Genomic DNA, 19336 nt, shown 5'->3' with positions numbered 1-19336 from the left:
AGACATGAGGTGGGGATGCTCTCCCACTGGCCTGGCCCCCCCAGGCTGCTGCCCCCATCACAATCTGCTCCCAACCTTAACCTCTCTGCTCTGTCCTGTCCTTCCCACCGGACACCACGCTCTCCTAAGAATTGTTCCCCGAACGGCTCCGTCCGTCCCAGCCCGAAGTCTGGCTCTTAAGCTGTGAGGCTAGAGAAGCCCCGCTCTGATCCTGGCCGGGAGTGGGGAGCGGGGGAGAAGAGAGAAAGCGAGGGAAGGGAAGCTGAGCGAGCCTCAGGAAGGGATGCCGCTTTCCGGCCTGGAGCTCCTGAAGGCCCAAAGGAAGCCCAGCTCCACGGCACGGAAACACTGTATTCTGGGGAAGATGGGAGAAAAAGAAGCCCCTTCCCCTTTCCTTTCCCATCTTTACCAGGCAATGGGGACAGCTGGAACCTAAATGATGAGGAAGAGGGTCTGACTGTACTCGCTTTTGCAAAAAGAAGCAGGCAAGTTTGTTGGGGCAAGCTCTATGAACATCCCTTTCCTTCCTTTAATGATCCCTGACCCCCCACGGACATTTTTCACAGCTGGCCAGGTAACACAGGAACTCTGAGGGAAGGGAGTCCCAGCTCCTTCCTCTTTGTCCAAGGTCAGCAATCGCAGCTCGCTTTGCTTAGTGCTTTGGGGATCTTTTTCTCGGCTTCCCTGGGAGACTGCTAAGATAGCTAGGATGCCTCCATTTTACAAAGAAGAGCCCGAGGATCAGGGTGGTGTCCCCAGTCACGTGGTTAGGAAGGGTCACCGCAGCCCTCCTGACCTCAGGCCCCTTGCACCTGTGACCATTGGCCAGGGGCTGCCGCCACGCCACTCGTGCCCGTTGTGATGCAAAGCGGGGCTAGGGCACAACCTCTCTGATCTCCCTCTGGCCAGCAGTGCTCCACCATTCAGGGATCGCTACAAATGATGGGGGATGACCTTTAATAAGGCCTTTTGGGAAGGGAACTGTGAGTAAGGCCAAGGATATCAACAACTCCTCCCCCATTAGATGGAGCCCCCCGAGGGGAAGTGCCGGGGACACCCCCAGCGTTACCCCAGGTTCCCTCCCCAGGGCCGAGCCACGTCTCCCGACAGGCCTCAGAGAGAAGGGGTCGGGGTGCACACTGGGAGGAAGAAACAACTTATTGGCAACATGTGAAAACATCCACGATCTCAAATAATTCAAGAAATGCAAATTAAAGTAGCTGTGAGTGCCTGGCTCACGGCTGGCAGGGTAATGAAGGAGAAAGGCCCCTCCGGCACCGTCGAGGTCCATCGGGCCTGGCCCACGTGTGGGCTGGAGACCAGCCCTCCCTCTGGGACAGCCAAAGGCGTTAAAGAACCAGACTGCAAGAACCTGCAGAGCTTCGGATACGGTTCTCGGGCTTATTCCCCAAGCAAGTCACTGATGGCAAAACAACCTGACCTGCGCGAGAACATCCCCAGCCACATCCACACCCCAGCGAAAGACGGGGACGGAGAAGGGGCCCGGAGGCTGGGAACAGCCGGACACCCTGAGGCTGAGGGGTGCGGGCGAGGCCCCGCGGGCCCCACTCGCTGCTGCTGCAGCCCAGGGAGTGTCAACAGCCCCAGTGCACGGGCACTCGGGAGCATTTAAAACCTGGATGCTCCCGAATCTACTCTGACGATAAGGGTTGAAACAAAAGGAGAAACCTGTGACTGGAAAGAAGACCAGAGCTGGGAAGGGGAGGGTGAGGCACAAGCTCAAGTCAGCTCTGCTCCCCACCTGGGCTGCTCTCAAACATCCTGTTTGAGTCATCCCTATCTCCTGTCTGGGCTGCCTGCCATGCTGTCCACTATTTTTAGATTTTAATGAAAAAGGAGCTGTCAGCCTGGCCAGCGCGCACCTGAGGGCATCCTGGTCCTCCAGGCACAGGAGGCTCCGTCCTGCAACTTCTCCGCTACAAGGTGGGGGGCAGGGGCTCCATCCAGAGGACCCTGAGCCGGCCCAGAGCTCCCAGAAGTCAGGCTCTGCGTGCCGACTCTGTCCCGGGGGAAGAACAGGCTCAGCCCCTTTGTTTTACAAGAACCGTACTGAGTGTCAACAAAAGTGGCTGGCCCGGGTGTGGAAGGGGGCAGGGATGAAGGGAACGAAGGCTCAGGGGAGGATTAGAGAGCAAGGCAAGAAGTCTGTGTACATTCACGGCCCTTCAGAGGGGAAAGAAATCATTGACAGGAGAGTTACTGATCACTTAGGCCTGAGAAACTCTATTCAGACTCTGGCTGAGCTCCAGGGCTAAGGAAGGATAGCGACCTTGCTGTCTCTATCTTGCTGCCCTACTGTCTTGCTTCTGGAGAGGAATAAAAAGCTACCTTCCTTGTCCGGCCCTCAGCCACTTCTTCTGACATGGCGATTCCAGGGGAATGCTTACCGGGGGGGCCCAGCAGGCTGGCTCTGCCGGAGGCGGGCGCCTGCAGATCCGAGTGGTTGACCCGCAGGTTGGGGCTGTCGAAGGGGCCAGCACCTTCTGTTTGGCCCGCAGGGGACGATGCGATTTCTGCCAAAACCTCCAAGTCCTTCAGGATGACCTTAGGGGAGACAAAGAGGAGCAGGGGATGAGAGCTAAAGGAAAGGACGAACCGTACACAAGCTGGGGGCAAGCTTACAGTCCCCCTTTCTCCTTTAGAAACTGAAGGCCTGACTGAATATGGAGGAGCAGAAAAGGCAAGGTTAAAAAGCAGATTTCAAGATGCAGGAAGGAGAAACAAAATCGGCAAAATTTTGGTTGGCTGGGAGAACCTTCTGAGATGAATAAAGGGAAAGTCCTTTGAAACATGATGAAAATGTCATGTCATCACATGACATGTGATAATAATGTGATAGAGAATAAGAAAAATGGCATACTTGATTGAAAGGGGATCCTTGAGATGTGAAAACTGTCCTCTGTCTATGGAGAATTAAGAGCTTGGACAAGAATCAGGGGAACACTAGAAAAGTTAGTCAAGGTCCTAGGACTTCAGACTTGTTACTACTCTTGAGTTCTCCTTGGGGTTGCTGGGCAGTGGTAAGCCCCGGGGAATGCCCTGGAACATTTCCTCCCTCAGTTTCTCCCTCTGTTTAATGTTATGTCGCAGCACTTGTTGGGCACCCCGGCCTGAGGAGCAAGGGAGGCCCGCAGAACTTTCACGTTATCATCCGAGAGCCCTGTGATTTCGCTTGTGAACAGGGCCTCTTTTTCTAACAAAGAACCAATTCTTCCACTTCTCAGTCAATGGTTTCATGAGTGGCCAGGGCCAAAAAAACTCCCCGTGGCTTTGGTGATGAGCCTGCCTCTCTGTACTGCCCCGGGCCCTGGCAGGGTGGTGGTCCATGTTGAAGGGAGCTGCCAAGGAAGCCCCAGGCCCAGGAGGGGAGAGCAGCAGCCGAGCTGGCTCTGGAGAAAGACCAGCGCCGAGTGGAGTCAGGAACACTGAGGACCACTTTAGTGATGGTGTGTATATTTATCAGTGACCAGCGTGGGGTCACTGCACCTGCCTGAGTACACAGCCCACTCCCATAGTTTGATATTAAGGTCCCTGGGCTCTTATATTCCTGCCACTACAGCTGGGGCACTGTGACCACAGGGATGACAGGGCGCTCGCCATCTCTGTGCTGCTGCGCCCTACCAGCACTGCCCAGTCCCAGGGCACCCGAAGGCATCTCCCCACTCTCTCCACCACCCTGCCTCAAAGGGCTCAGGCACCTCTGCCCTCATTCCGGTGCCCTTCTTTCCTGAATCACTGCCCTCCTGGTGTGGCCAAGCCCCCCACAGTGCCTCTGTTCCCGCCAGTCCCCCACTCGGAAAGCCTGATCACATTCTCAGTCAAGCCCAGAACCCTCCTATCTCTTCTCAGGGCCAATCTGACCCCTTACAAGTCCACTGCTCTGTTCATGCCTTCAAAGCCCAGGGTGCTTGAAATGTCCTCAGCAAATTCTCCCATCACAACAGTGATTTCTGAAATCCAACCCGTGTTGCGAAGCCTTCCCAGACTGATCTGAGAGGAAGGGAGGGTTCTGCCTCAGCCCACAGAGTCTGGGCACAGAACTAATACACTTACTTTCCCTGATCTCTAACCAATTATATAATCACCTTTGTCTCAAAGCCTAAAATCCACTTACTCTTGACCCATATGACTCCTACTTAACTGTCCTCCAAGGAGTTCAGAATTTTACTGTTTTCAGTAAATGAATTTAGGATGAAATGGATGGAAACTCAGCATCCCCTCATTATGTACACATTCTAGCACACACATATATGATAATGGCAGGAAAGAATGCTACCAGTGGGTAAAGGGCAGCCAAAAGCCACAGCAAAGTGGTTCCAAGCTCCTGGAGATCAGGGTTCAGAAAAGTGGCAAAACAAGAGCTCAGACAAACAGGGAAGGTCCCTGGATTCACAAACATGGCCAATAATTGCATGCAGCTCTCCACTGGGAGAAAAGCAGCCAGCAGCCCGAATGCTCTGTGTTCCAGTGACAGAAGAAAAAGGGAATGGAGGGGAGGAAAAGGGCCTGGAAAGAAGTGGAGAGCGAGCCAGGAGGACACCATGCTCTCAGAGAGGAGCTGCTATCATACCAATGGCGGCCTCCAAGCTCCCTGACCACTTGAGATGGGTGGGCCCCGGGCCACAGTAACTGAGCATTTTGTGAAGGAAGACAACTCCAGCATCAGGAGCCTCCTGGCTCCAAGAGGCCCAGCCTTCTGGCCACCTGCAGCCTCGGGCGAGCTGCCTTGGGCTCCCCTTCCATCTTCCCTTGAAGATGGATGAATGGAGTAAACACGGCACAAATGCGGTTCCCAAGAAAGAGGAGCATCCCCTGAAATTCAGTGAGCGATGGCTTCTGGGAAGACTAGTTCAGGAGATGCTTGGATGGGCACCGTAACTTCCATGCCCACCTGGCGCCTCCTGAAGGGAGCACCAACCTCTTGGAGGATGGGGCCCGAATCAGGGCTGGCACCTTGTGCTCCCTTGGTAGAGACCTCCTTGTGACATGGGTCAGTCTGAAGTGAAAAGGCCCTGGGGCATCTTGTGACGGCCTGTGAGAGTGCCGGGCTCCAAGGGTAGCAGGGCTCACCTTCTCCCAGAGTAAAGTCTGTGGCCTGGAGGAGACGCTCAGAGGAGTGGCCCAGTTTGGATATCGAATTCTCCTATTTTAAAAAGTTTGATACCAACCGGCAAATGAATGCACATTAAATGTTGGTCACCCAACTAAAGTGCCAAATAAGCCTATGGAGTCCAGAAGCTACCTTGATGAAGCTGTTATATGCAACCCTAAAAGCCAGGCTTTGGTATCGGAGGCTGGCTCCTATCTCAGAACACACAGCGGAATTGCCGGCTGCCAGAGTCCTCCGAGGCTGCCTGGGATGGGCAGAGGGAAGGAAGGGCCGGCCCTGCAGCACCTGGGCTAGGCCCTAGCCCCACTCTGGCTCCAGGGATCAGCAATCCGGGCTTCCAACCCTAACTCAGTCCCGGCCTCTGCCTCTGGCAAGTCACTCTCTCTAGCTGCGCCTCCCTCTGTTTGGGGTGAGAGGATCCACCTATTGGGGTCTGGGGCCCAGAAAGGCCTTCCCTCCCCGCTGGGGTTCCTGTCAGGCACTCAGCGGCAAAGCGGGAAGGGGCTCCTTCCAGGGCAGGTCCAGACTCATGGCCAGAGTTCTCAGGATCTCTAAGCCTCAGAGGTGGGACATCCCTGAGGCAAGCAGATAAACAGGATCCAGCCCAAGGGCCAGAGGGATCAACAGATGTGATGCTACTTTTCTACGGATCTCCTACCTCCAGAAAAACCCGAGTCCTGCCTACTTCCCTCTGGCTGTCCAGGCTGCCCCCTTGCCTGGCTGGGGTTCTCCAGCAGGACCTTGGCTGCTGGAATTGGATAAAACCCTGGGAAGTCAGGAGCAAGCCAGACATTTAGTATGCACTGCACAGCCCTTCGCAAAATGAATATAAAACACTTGTGCTTTCTTTTTGTGTGTGAGAGAGGGAAAGGGAGGAAGGTTACAAGAAAGCAATATTCTGCAGTAGCAGGAGTGCCTGCCATTGCCATGACAACAGGCTGGGTGTTAGAAAGGCACATCAGCTGGGTCCCTTCGTTCCGAAGTGGGGTGGCCATTAGCACGGTGAAAGGGCTGGTGACAACGGAGTAGTACTGGAGACGTTTGACAAAGCCGCTGGGGAAGGGCCCACAGAAGGGAAGAAGAAGCAAAGCCTTCTTTGCCTTCTCTCCTTCCCATGGCTTAGGGAGCAAAGCCGACCCAAGCGAACACTCCGAAGGAGGGATTATGGGGATGGGTGTTCCCACTCTTCAGGACAAAGTTACCTCTCCACTCCCCAAAGGGGAGCACTAGCCAATGTGGGCGTTTCATTCGCCGATGGCTCTTCCGCCATAACCAAGGCGCCGTTCCTTAAGCTAAGAGGGACAGGCTGGGCCAAACTGCCAGGTTAGAAGGCTCTAGAGAGCTAGACAGGCCCATTAATAAATACCAGAAAACTGACATGTCCTTTCAAGAAAGAGGAGAGGAAGAGAATCTCAAATGGGGGCAGACACAGTCCTGGAGAAGGCCCCCCCCTCACTTTATCCTCTTATCCCTTGGGAAATGTCACCAGAGGATTTACAGATCGCGGCCTCAGCCGGCTGGATTTGCTGGCTCCCCTTCCAATTTTCCCCTGATCAGCTCACTACCGGCGAGCTTACTGGCCAGTTCTGTGGCTCCTGGAAGGGGGAACTCTCCCTTTACTCTAGGAGTCAGCTGATCTGCCCCTGAATTGGGCCTGCTCAGGACAAGGCCACGGGGTGGCTTAGGAGTGTGCTGGGGGAGTCCCTGGGGCCAGATGGATGCAGAGTGAGTCCTACTTGGTGAAAAGCTGCAATCACAAACTATTTAGCTTTTTTCCCAGAGGATTCCAGGAACAGGAGAATGGGAAATCTGAGAGTCGTCTCATATCTCGGCAAAGTCCCATTCCTTAGGTCAAGTGGAGCCACTTAGCACGCCATAGTTTAAGAATGGAAAATCCTAATCCTTCCTCTGGGCAGGCCAGGACACAGCTCCCTGGAAGTCTCTGACTACAAAAGGTAATCTCTGCAGTTTAATAAGGATAGGAATAAGCCTAAAGATTTCTGGGTACCTTGCTCCCCACTCCCCAATACCCCTTCCTGACTGTCCCCATAGGAGGAGAGCCTCTTCTTTCCCAGGAAAAGGCCCAGGTCAAGGCAGCCCCCGACTGCCCACGTGCCCTCCTGAGGAGGCTCCGGAGGAATGCAGTCCCATCTGGTACGGAGGCCTCGGTCCTGGTTACCCAAAACAAACAGGCCATCACAGATGGCAGCAATCAGACCCCCAGGCCCTCGCCATCCATCAGGAAGGCCGGTGCTCGGAAAACCTTGTGCACACACTCTGGGTCCCAGCAACCCAGACCAAGCATCCACTCGTGACCTTTCCATTCCCTTCCATGCCAGAGAACAAACCCCCTCAAAGCCAAAGTCTAGATTTTAGGGGAAGAAGGTGACAGATGAGGGGGAGGGGTGGAATTGATTTTGTTCCAAATTGAGGAGTCCACACCACTAGAAGGATCACAGACCCCTTGGGTGACAGCCCTTCGAGAAGAAAGGTTTTAAATGCATAAAAGATCGTTTTACAAAAGGAACCCATTGTACTAAAATACAGTTATCAAAATAGTCCACAAACAAGGCAATGGGCCTGGGGCTAAGAGCAAGCCCTGCTTCAATAGCAGTCTCATTCGTTTATTATGCCTCGTTTCACTGGTGTCTGCCTCACAACATACACGGAGATGTGGCTCCCAGCTCTGCTTTTTCTAAAAATTAACTTCGGAAACCTTTTTGGAGCCCCACATGTAATAGGCACTTAATATTTGTTATACACTGCCTGCTAACTAGTGATGAAAGTAGTAAACACAGGGCTCTGGGGGCCGTCCTAGCAACCATCTATCTTCAGGAAGGGGAGAATTAAAAAGCGAAAGCCGGCTGTGTTTAAAGCGGCACGGAGCCGATCACACTCTGCCTCTCGCCTCCCTTAGGTCTCTTCCCGCTGGGTCAAGGCACCGTTCATTTGCATCATCTTAGTCTATTACTCTGGGAACGAGGGGGGTATACTCATAGGATTACCAATTCACTGCATGTGCAGGAAACAAATGGGGAGAGGTATAGCTGTGTACATAGTGCCAGCTATATATAGGTTACTAGGCAGCCGGCTGAGTGGAGAGGCCATTCTGTCTCCTGGGCGCCAATCACATGGTTACCGGGAGAGAACACAAGACTCTGGGCTCTGGGGGTTTCCTCTGAGAAAGTCTCTGCTTAAGTCCTACTGCCATGGCAATGTCCAGGCCCGGTCCCGAGGACGGCAGGCTCTTAGCCAAACCCTGGCCGGGGTGGTCGGGAGAGCCGGGGAAGGGTCTGGGAGAGGCAGGTCCTGCTGCAGGGTCAGAAGCCTGGAGAGCTTCTGCTGAAACTCTGGGGGTTTCCAGGCACTGGGGCCAGGGAGTGGCTCGGCTCTATCCAGAGCAGGAAGTTGCCCGAGAAATTCCTGCCAATTCGGCTTTTAGTCATTTCAAGAGTCTGAAAAATAACCCAATACACAAGTTGGAAGAAATTCTGGTTTCTAAAAAGAAACCACAAGCACGCAAGCAGAACAACTTACAGGACAGTTAGGGAAAATGTGAGGGAGGCAGCCGCTGGCGTAAAGCAAAGGGTGAGGAGAGGCCGGGCGGGGAAGCGGTCCGGATGGTCACCTGGAAGCACGGCTAGCTCCTCAGGTGGAAGGCCTGAAAGGAGCACCCTACTTCAGGGCACGGCCCCGCTCCAGCAGGCCAAGCCATTCCCCCGGCCTGGGGAAAGATGGATCCATTGTTGGGAGAGCTTTCTGGCTCCCAGATGCTGATCACATGGCAACCATGAGAGTGAGCTCCAAGGTCATTTCCATCTGTTAACATCCCACCCGTTCATCAAGAACCAGCCAAAACGGTCATCCCCTCCAGACAGCCTCTAGTTCTTAGTCTTCTGTCCTCAGGACATTAGGGACAGCTAGGTGGCCCAAAGGAGATTCTTGAACCTGGACTTGGAGGACCTGCCGTTAAACTTCCTACCTCGGACATTTGTTGGCCGTGGGGCTCTCAGATTCTGTCTCCTCATCTGTGAGAAAGGGCCCATAAACAGCACCTAACTCTCAGGATCATTAGGATCAAATGGGATAATGTGTGAAATGCTTGGCAAGCCTTAAAGTGCCAGATAAATACTTGCTATTGTTCCTCTTCCACACTTATTCCCCATTTTCTGTCAGTTATTTGCATATGTGCCCTGGTACCCCTCTCATCCACCATAAGTCTCCTAAGGGTAAAGATTACATGAAATTTATCTCTGTCAGCCCCCCGACCTGTACAAAATGTTCTGCACACAGCAGGAAGTTATTACATTTGTTAAACAGTTAGCAGCTTAGCCATCCACAAACCTGTCCTATATTTGTAAAAAATAAAACCTAAAGATAACCCTGTGGATGTTCCTTCTACTCTCACCAAGTGTTGGGTCCAGAGGAGAGCAACAGGCCTGTGATTGCCCCCCTCATCTGGGAACACCAAAGCATGGGAGGAAGAGCCCTGCTGGAGGCCCCGCGGTCTCCAGATTCCCCGACTGCTGGCCCTAGTATAGGTTCTGGTTCTGAGGACCAAAGTCCTTTCTGGCCCCCTGGTGGTGGCTGCCAGTCACAATCCTGCCTCCCTGATGCCGGGGGCTTGGGAATCTGGGCACCTCCCAGGCCCCGGGCTGAGCCTATTCACTGGGAGGAAGGCTCACGGGCTGTGACTGGAATATAGTTTCCTCCTCTTGCTTACCACTGGCTTTCTTTTTTCTCCTCCCTCTCTTCCCTCTACCCCCAATTCTCTCCTCTGAATTTCTTTCAGAATGCATTGGAAGGGGAAAAACAACACCCCAAAGGAAGTTTCAGGGAGAGCCAAGAATGAGCAAATGTGTCCAGCTTGCTGGCAGGACCCTGATCAAAACATGTTGTGAAAGCAAATGTGGGTTCCTTGTTTAAAGAAGCCAGAGCTGAGGGTCTTGATTCCTCTTCCCACGACACTGAAGTGTGATGATCTCCGTCCTTGTCTATGGGCACCGAGGGCACAAGGGCCATCCCTCAGCTCTCCAGAGCAATAAAATCTCTCCAGTCCGAGAGAATGCTGGGCTGGGGGTCTGGAAAAGCGGGGTTTGATTCTCACGCTAACCAGCTGTGTGGGTCAGAGACCTCCTCTAGAACACGTAGAGCTGTTGTAGGGAGCCAACAGGAGCTGCTCTAGAAATGGCGGCTACTGTTCCATTTCTATGGCTCAGCTAAGTTTGAGAAATCTGGAGGAGTTGGGCGGGCAGGAAAATGTAGATTTAGCATACACAATGGAGGGAGAATGGAGAAAAAACCCTGGCAAGTGAGAACTGTTTGGGGTAAGGGGGGAGAAAGTAGAAAACAGAAGGCAGGATGTGTGACCAGGGGATGCGAGGAATGCTCCGGGGATTCAGAAGATGAGTGATGGCCCAGAGCCCCATGGCCCCAGGCCACTTGACTTTCCTGAAGACACGTGTGTTATTCCTCCCCAAAGTGGAAAAACATAGTTGGCCTGCATCCCCACACCCATACCCCAGGCTCCACTGATACTGAGGAGCTGAATGAGAAGGAAATGAAATGGGAGAGGAGGCCAAGGGCTCCCAAGGCTTGCCCTGACCTGGAGAGGAATGCAAAACCCTTCCCCCAAACGAGGGCTACACAGAAAACAGCACCGAGGCCATCAACCATGATCCAACAGCATCTGAGGGAAGTTTCTTCCTGCTAGGTCCAAGTCCGGTGCCACGGCTCCTTTCCTGATGGAATAACCAAGGCCAGGTTTGGGGCTATCTCTCAGAAGGTGCATTAGACAGGAACAAAAAGGGCCCTGGATGGTTTTGGAAAAGGAGCTCCCCCCCCCCCCCAAGCCAGAGTGAACTCCCCGGCTCCTGGGGTTGATAGTCTTCTCTTGATAAATACAGTAATAACGGCTTCTCTATGCCGAGAGGACATGCACACAAATGCGTCCTCAGGTGCTGACTACATGTAAGAGTCCAAGATGCTTTGGACAGCTAAGCTTCTCACATGTCCTAGCCATAAGTTCAACCATCCAAATGAAGCCTCGCAAGCAAATGACTCAATCAGAGAGTGGGGCCAGTCACTACCTAGAAACTCTCTAAGGACCAGGCAGAGGGAAGACAGGGTCTCTGGGACCTTCCAGCCCGCTCTTTTGTCACAGCTCAAGTCCCTTCAAAGTGGAGAGCTCAGCCCTCGGGCCTAGGTGACCAGCACTCTGAAAGCCTCTCAGTTCCTTGGGAAAGTAACAGAGAATGAGGATTTCTTTGCTTTTTGGGGAGCCATTCATGCATTTGGTAAATGAGATAAGAAAATGGGACCTGCCTCCAGAGGCAGATGAAAAGCCCCCTTCTAGGAGCTCAAGAACGCAGCCAGAGCCTAGGATGCCAAGCCAGTCAGCCAGGCTGCCTATGGTCCTTTTGGTTAAGCCGTGGCCCTTCTTTCCTTCTCTGACATCAGAAGCACAGCCTGTCATCACCGCCTTTTCCCTGTGAGCAAGGTGCAACTGTCTTTTTCATTTTTCTTTTCTATTTCCTCAGGGAACTCAGACCATTAAATTAAAAAAAAAAAAAATCTTCCCTCCCAGAAGCAAACTAGTCCTTAAAGAGAAAGGCCTCCTAGCTGACTAAGGGGATGGGAGCTACAATCTGACACCAAATTAATTCAACAAGTATCTCCCGAGACCTACAATGTGTCTTTTCTCTTAGATTTGGGCTTTGAGTCACTTAGTTTGAAGGCTATGTCCTCAAACAGGAAACTTCTCACCAGAGAAATTCAGTGGTGTTCCTCCCACCCTGTCAGGAGTCGCAGCTGCTTCTACCCCTCTTCCTGGAGAAAGCCCCAGATGCCAGCCACCAGCCCCTCTGCTTGGTTTCGACTCCATGAGCACCTCCATCGCACGGCTGTGAGAGGAACCCTCAGTCCTCCCTCCTCCAGCTTCCTCTTGCCTACTGTCTCTTTCCACTAGATTATAAGCTCTTCCAGGACAGTGACTGCCTTTTCCACATTTGTATCTCCCCTTTCTTGGCACAATGCCAGCACATAGTAGGTGCTTAATAAACATTTTATATATATATATGTATATGTATATGTATATATGTATGTGTATATATATATGTATATGTATATGTATATATGTATGTATGTATGTGTATATATATATATATATATGCATGCAGCAGCAGCCTCAAGATCCTCAAATAATTCACAAACAAAAAGCCAAGCTCTCCTCTGGGGCCATTTGTGGTTCTTTCAGGATCCTGCCCAGCCCACCTCACAACATGGCTTATAGGTCTTCTTGGCTTTGTGGGTATAGGGGGCAATTTCTCTTCTGATCTGTCATGTTAGCTTGAGGAGACTCTCAAGTTTCATTTTTGAATAAAGTGACGAGGAATGCCGGGGTTTTGGGGGTGGGTGGGGGAGTGAGGGTCCCCAGGATGCAGGGCCATTAGTTAAGTGCTGCCTAGTTTGGCTGGAGGAAGTCCTCAAGGAGGCCCAGAGGAGAAGGAAGAGGCTGAAAAGGGACTAGAGAGTAGAGATGGCACTGTGGGGAAGAAGAGTTGGCAGCTCTGGCTAACAAGCCCACAGGAACCTGAAGGGAAGTGTCTTGACGGATTGCTGGAGACCACAAAGGCCAGGGGGGGGCCTCAGACTCTGACTACCACCCATTTTTTTTTGTGTGTGAAAGGTGAGACCAAAGCTAAGCTCATCTTCCCTGCTATGTCAGATTCAATCAAATTGTCTTCTCCACAGAGTTCAGAAAGCAGGGGCTGGCTCTCTTCCTGGCTCTAGCTGCAGGGATGGAAATGGGCTGTTGGGGCAGAGGATTTAGGACAGATCTGCATTAAACCTTCCTGACTGCAAGGAGTGAATGCTATTAGAACCGTTACAGTGAAGCCGTGAAAGAAACACGATCGGTAGTTGCCACTGGAACGGTCCTGAAGGAATGCCCAGGATGGTGGCACTCCAACTCTAAGCCCATGCCTGACCTGAAGCAGTGCCTTTTTACAAGGAGGGCCTGGAAGTGAGGGGGTCAGTAGATGAGGCCATCACTGAATTCCACCCGGGCGCAGAATTGTACAGAAGGCAGAGGTCTTGACCTCTCACAATTTATACTTCAATGAGCAACAGTCCAGTCCAGTGCTGTACTGATCCTATCAATGCCATACTAAGAGCAAGCATCTACTCTATGTCAAACCACCAGACTCCCATTCCACTGGGTGACCAATAACATGAATCTTTTGGTGGCTCATAAAGCAAGATTAGTTTCCAAACACACCCCTCCTCCTCAAACAGCTGCTCCATATGCTTTCTGCATTTGATATTGCAGAAATATAAACCACCTTTTCACTTTAAAACAAGTCACTGGGAGAGAACTCTGGGATGATGGTCAAATAAAACAGAAAAGACAATATTCTCCAAAATCCTCCTACAAACAAGGTAGAATATTGCCTCAAAGTCAACTGTGAGTGGCAGAAATAAATAAAAGTTTGGGTAAAGCAGTTATACTCCAAAGATAACTAAGAATAAAATTAAATCAAAAGAATGAAAAATAGAGAATATGAAACATCTCATTAGAAAAATAATCTGGAGAAAAATCAAGGAGAAATAATGCAAGAATTGTTAAACTACCTTAAAGTTATGATCATAATAAGTCTAGATGCTATATCTATTACAAGTAATTTTAAAAATAAAAATTGCCCTGAAGTCCTAGAATGAGAGGGCAAAATAAAAACAGAAAAAAATCAATCGCTACCTGAAAGAGATCCTAAGATGAAAACTCTTGGGAACATCAGAGCCAAGTTCCACAGTTCCCAGGTCAAGAAGACACTATTACAAGCAACAAGAAGGAAAAAAAATACTGCGGTGCTACAGTTAGAATAACACAAGATCTAGCAACTTGCACATAAAAGGCCAAAGAACTTGGAACATTATACTGAAGAGAACAAAGAATCTGGGTTTGCCACCAAGAATAATTTACCCAGCAATGCTGAGTATAATCCTGAATGGGAAAAAAAAAAAAAAAGATATTTAATGAATTGAAAGACTTTCAGGTATTTATAACAAAAAGACCAAAACTCAATGAAAAATGTTTCAGGCAGAAACATAAAACCAATTATAACTAAATAAAAAACCAATTATAAAGAACTCAATAAGGTCAACCTTTTTATGTCTTATATGGGAAAATGCTACCTGTATTCTTTATTCTTTAAGTAATTACCATTACTTGGGTAGTTTGAAAAAGCATATATAAGTAGAAGAGATTCTAAAAAATAAAACTGGGTATGGAGAGGTAAAGTGGAGAAGTTATCTCATACAAATGGGGCACAAATGAAAGCATTACTGGAAGAAGTAGAGTTGGATGACTGATAGTGCTATAACTTTATTCTCATCAGAACTGAATTAAAGAAGGAAAAACATACCTCAAGAAGAATATAAAATCTTCTAAATTTGTAAAGAAATAGAACAAGGGGACAGGATAAACAAGAGATTTTTTTTTTTTGGTAGGGGTGTAGATTAAGGAATAGGAAGGTAAGGGAAGCAAAAAGGCAAGGGATTCTTAAAAAGGATATGGATTAGTAAAGCAGAGCTTAGGTATGTGAGGAAGGATAGGGTAAAAAGAGAGTGTGAGAAGATAATAGTGAGGAAAAAAGGGAAATACATAACTAGTAATTATAACTCTGAATGTAAATTGAATGAATTCACCTGTGAAATGGAAAAGGATAGCAGAATAGATTAAAGATCATAAATGGACCATATGTCATTTACAAAAAATACATTTTAAAGTGAGAAATGCAGAGTTAAAGGACTGGAATAGAATATATTATGCTTCAGTAGAGATTTTTTTTAAAAAGCAGGGATTGCGATCAAGATTTCAAAGTTAAAGCTAAAACAGATCTAATTAAAAGAGGTAAACAGGAAAACCACATTATGACAAAAGAAAAAAGAGGTAAACAGGAAAACCACATTATGACAAAAGATACCACAGACAATGAAACAACATCAATAGTAAACCTATATGCACCAAATGCTACAGCACCCACATTTTTAAAGGGAAAAAATGAATTACAGATGGAAATATATAGTAATACTATAATAATGGAGAACTTCCCCTCTCAGAATTAGATGAATCAAAAAAATTTTTAGATGAATATTAAAAGTGGTCTTTACATGTAATTTGAAAAAACAAAATACTCTTTAAAAAAAGAAGGAAGGAAGGAGGGAGTGAGGGTGGGGGGAAAGGAGGAAAGAAAAAAGGGATGAAGCAAGAAGAGAGAAACCCTCTTTAAGCCCCTGGGTCAATATTAGGAAAACTATTAGCATACATGATGACACATCAAAAACATTACTAACAGAAAACATGATTATCTCAATAGATGCAGAAAAAGCCTTTGACAAAATACAGCACCCTTTTCTATTAAAAACATTAGCGAACATAGGAATAAATACAGATCACTCTAAAATAATAAGTAGTATTTACCTAAAACCAGCAGCCTGCATTATCTATAATGGAGATAACCTAGAAGACTTTCCAATGCAATCAGGATAAAGCAAAGACAGCCATTATCACCACTATTATTCATTACTGTACTAGAAATGTTAGTGATAGATAGCAAAGGAATCAGAAATTGAGGAAACAAAACTATTACTATTATTATATTATTAATATGATGGTATACTTAGATAATCTACTAAAAATCTATCTAAAACAATGAATAATTTTAGCAAAGTTGCAGAATATAAAATAAACCCATGCAAATCATCAACATTTCTATATTTTATCAAGAAAGCCTAGCAGTGAGACAATAAAGAGAAATGCCATTTTAAATAACCATAGACAATATAAAATACTTGAAATTCTACCTGCTAAGATAAACCCAGGAACTCTATGAATGCAATTACAAAACACTTTTCAAATATGAAGAATTGGGAAATATCATTTGCTTGTGGGTAGGCCAAGCTAATATAATGAAAATGATAATTCTACCCAACATAATTTACTTATTCAGTACTATGTAAATTAAATTACCAAAACTTGTTTTAAAGTGTTAGAAAAAAATAACAAAATTCATCTGGAAGAATAAAAGGTCAAGAACATCAAGGGAATTAATGAAAAAAGAAATACAAAGGAAGGTAGCCTAGCTAACCAAATCTAAAACTATATTATAAAGTGACAATCATCAAAACTATTTGGTACTGGCTAAGAAATAGAGTAATGGATCTGTGAAAAAAAATTAGGTACACAAGACACAGTAATAAATGACTACAGTAATCTACTGTTTGATAAACTCCCAAACTCTAGCTTCTGGGATAAGAAGTTACTGTCTAACAAAAACTGCTGGGAAAATTGGAAAATAGTATAGTAGAAACCAGGTACAGACCAACACCTCACATCACATAAAAATACCTAGATAAAGTCAAAATGGGTGCATAATTTAGACATAAAGTGTGATACCATAAGCAAAACAGGAATAGTTTGCCTGTCAGATCTATGGAGAAGAGAAGAATTTATGATCCACCAAGAGACGGAGAAGATTATGAAATGTAAACTGGATAATTTTGATTATAATAAATTAAAAAGTTTTTGCACAAAATAAGCTCCAGTTCTAGATCAAGTATAACATTCTGGCCTCTAAAATTTCAATTGAATTAGAAGAATATGGATGAATTTCCAGCAATGGAACTAAAGTCTTAGAAAATAGGTCCAAAAAAATTTTCCTGGAAGAAAGATAATTGAAATTACAGCAATTTAACTTTGTATTCTGTTTGTGTATATTGTATACATGCCTAAAAATGCACATTCTGTCTCCCCCATTGGAATAAAAGCTCCTCAAGGCAAAGGTTACTCTCTCCTGTACCCCTTTCATTGAGCACAGTGTTTGGCACATAGTAAGTAATTCATCAAAGCTGAAAGAAGCCTTGGAACCTTGAATAAATCCTTTTCAAAGAGAAGATCCTCAGAAGTCTGGAATGGTTCTACCTCAGGTGTGAAAGACTGATTAGACCAGTCAAGTTTCCCCTGAGCCCAACGCTACATTTACCTCAAGAGTTTGGAAAGCTAGAAAGAATAAGGCAATAGAAAAGAAATAACAGTCAGAAAAAACTACAGGAAGAACATTTAGTGCCAGGCCATGCCAAGGCTCTCTTTGACCTATCAAAGGCCTTAAATAGTGGCTTCCACCTCCTCTCCCATTACCCTATTCTTTCTTGTCCCCCTGCTCTGTCCTGCACAATCGCCCTAGAAAGAAGCTTCTAATTCCTTCTGCGCCAGGGTACCAAGAGATAGGCTCCAAAGCCTTGAAAATACTTGCCATTTCAGCAAACAAATTTCCATGGAAGCAATCTAAGAAAGCAGTTTAATGTACTGAATCTCCTCCCGAATCCCTCCAATACTGACACAAAAAAACCAATTTCAAGGGAGAGAAAGCTGGATGGGATTAAACAACCCAATTTAAAAGACTCTGAAAACTCAGCTGTTTCCACTGGAGTGCCAGGAAAGGAATCAATCAGCAATATTCTTTTCCTTTTTGTATTCAAATGAGGCCCTGACTATATTATGAGTCATTTCAGTCTGACAGGCTGTCTATCTGGGACTTGCAGGCTGCCTCCAATGGAAGGTTTGGGAGGAAAGGGGGCAGGGAGAACGGTGGGATCACAGATTTGGAGAGGAAAAAAAGCCTTCAGGGTCACCTAGCCCATCTCCCTGATTTTACAGATAGAGACATTGAGGCCCACAGATTCTGAATAATTTGCCCAAAGTCATATGGTCTCTAAGTGGCAGAGCTAGGACAGAAACCCGAGACCTTTGACTATAAAGCTGGCACCAATCTACTGTCTGTGTTCTTGGCCCCTATGAGCCTGTCACTAGTGACAGGGCAGAGCTCATTCTGCCCCTCTTCATGGAGATCTGGGGGAGGGAGAAAGGAAATCAGGCTGAACCATAAAAGCCAGTGAGAGCTGTGCGCTCGAGCTTGGCACCTTCCTCCACAGGAACCTGGAAGGCCCTTGGCCCAGGCCAGTCCAACCACCTGCCTGGTTCAGAGCGGCCTGAGGCTGCAGGGTCTGCTCATGTCCAAAGAACCTAGTGACTCCTGCTCCAAGCAGGGCTCTGTGGCCTACTGATGGGGTGCAGCTTCCAGGGGAGATGTGGCAGCAACCCTGGGGCTGCAGGGCTCAATCTTGAGCCCACTGATCCTCAACCCTGAGGCCACCTGGCCTGGATAGTGCCCAATTCCACAAACAATGCTGGCTGTCAGGTAAGGCTCTGTCAATGATTACTAAGCTTCTGAGACAATAATGAGCTGCATACCAGACCATTCTTCAACTCCACCTCTATTCTCACCTCAATTCTACCTCTAAATCAGCATATCAGTGACATGAAGAACCAGATTTCTCTGTCTTTTCCTATAAATTTCCTATAAATTCCTATAAAAATCTTCTTGCTCCTGCTTCTTTGCTAAATCCTTTTGGAAATTAGCCCGCCTAAAACTGGAGTTACAATTACAATAACTTTGCCCCTTGATTTGGAGATGGGTTTGAAACTGCAAATTCTTTTGAGATGCTTCAGGATGTGACCCCCAAAATCTTGGGGGTCCCTTCCCTTTTGAACCTCAATATTTGTTGATCTGTATGGGGAGAATCTGGCCTCCCCTGGGCTTTATTCCGTGTGTATGTGTGTGTGTGTATATGTGTGCATGTGTGCGTGTGTGTGTGTGTGTGTGTGTAAAGTAATTTGGAAGCAAATTCAACTAAATTAAGCAAATTCAATTGAATTAAGGCCTTCCTAGGACTAGGAGGATAGTGCATAGAGGAGAGAGAGTCTGTTTCTCTTTTCTCCCTCTTCCCTAATTGTAGCAGGGATATGTAGATGAAGGGATGAGAGAGAAAGAAAATATATTCAGTTCGTGAAATGTGCTATTTGAGAACATGGGAAAAACAATTTTAAAGGAGCTCTAATCAAAGCCCACTAAAGGAATATGCAAATTGTAACCTATTTGGACTGACAGTGTTAACAGAGGATTTAAGCATTTGGAAACTTTAGGAAAACAGAAAAGTAGTTCATTGCAACCTGAAAAACTCTGACAACAAACAACCTGCTTTTCAGTTATGGAGAGTCAGACTTTTGAGGGTCCTGACAGTAAAAACAGGCACCTTAACCCTTTCCTGGCTCACAAAAGAGAAATGGTTTGTGTGAATTGGAAAATA

General features: G+C 47.6%; 1 protein-coding gene across 2 annotated transcripts in view; it reads right to left on the bottom strand.

Moving 5' to 3' along the window:
• VAC14 (VAC14 component of PIKFYVE complex) overlaps positions 1 to 19336 on the bottom strand; it is a 99084-nt gene that overhangs the window by 48124 nt on the left and 31624 nt on the right. For both annotated transcript variants that reach the window (XM_051974610.1, XM_051974609.1), the window contains exon 13: positions 2409 to 2565. In XM_051974610.1, coding sequence (XP_051830570.1) covers positions 2409 to 2565 — 157 coding nt within the window. The remainder of the gene's footprint in view (positions 1 to 2408; positions 2566 to 19336) is intronic.

The sequence above is a fragment of the Antechinus flavipes genome, chromosome 2 (genome assembly GCF_016432865.1).
Source record: "Antechinus flavipes isolate AdamAnt ecotype Samford, QLD, Australia chromosome 2, AdamAnt_v2, whole genome shotgun sequence".
NCBI lineage: Eukaryota > Metazoa > Chordata > Mammalia > Dasyuromorphia > Dasyuridae > Antechinus > Antechinus flavipes.
Note: the sequence above shows the minus strand (reverse complement) of the source record. Positions and strands in the feature narration are given on the sequence as shown.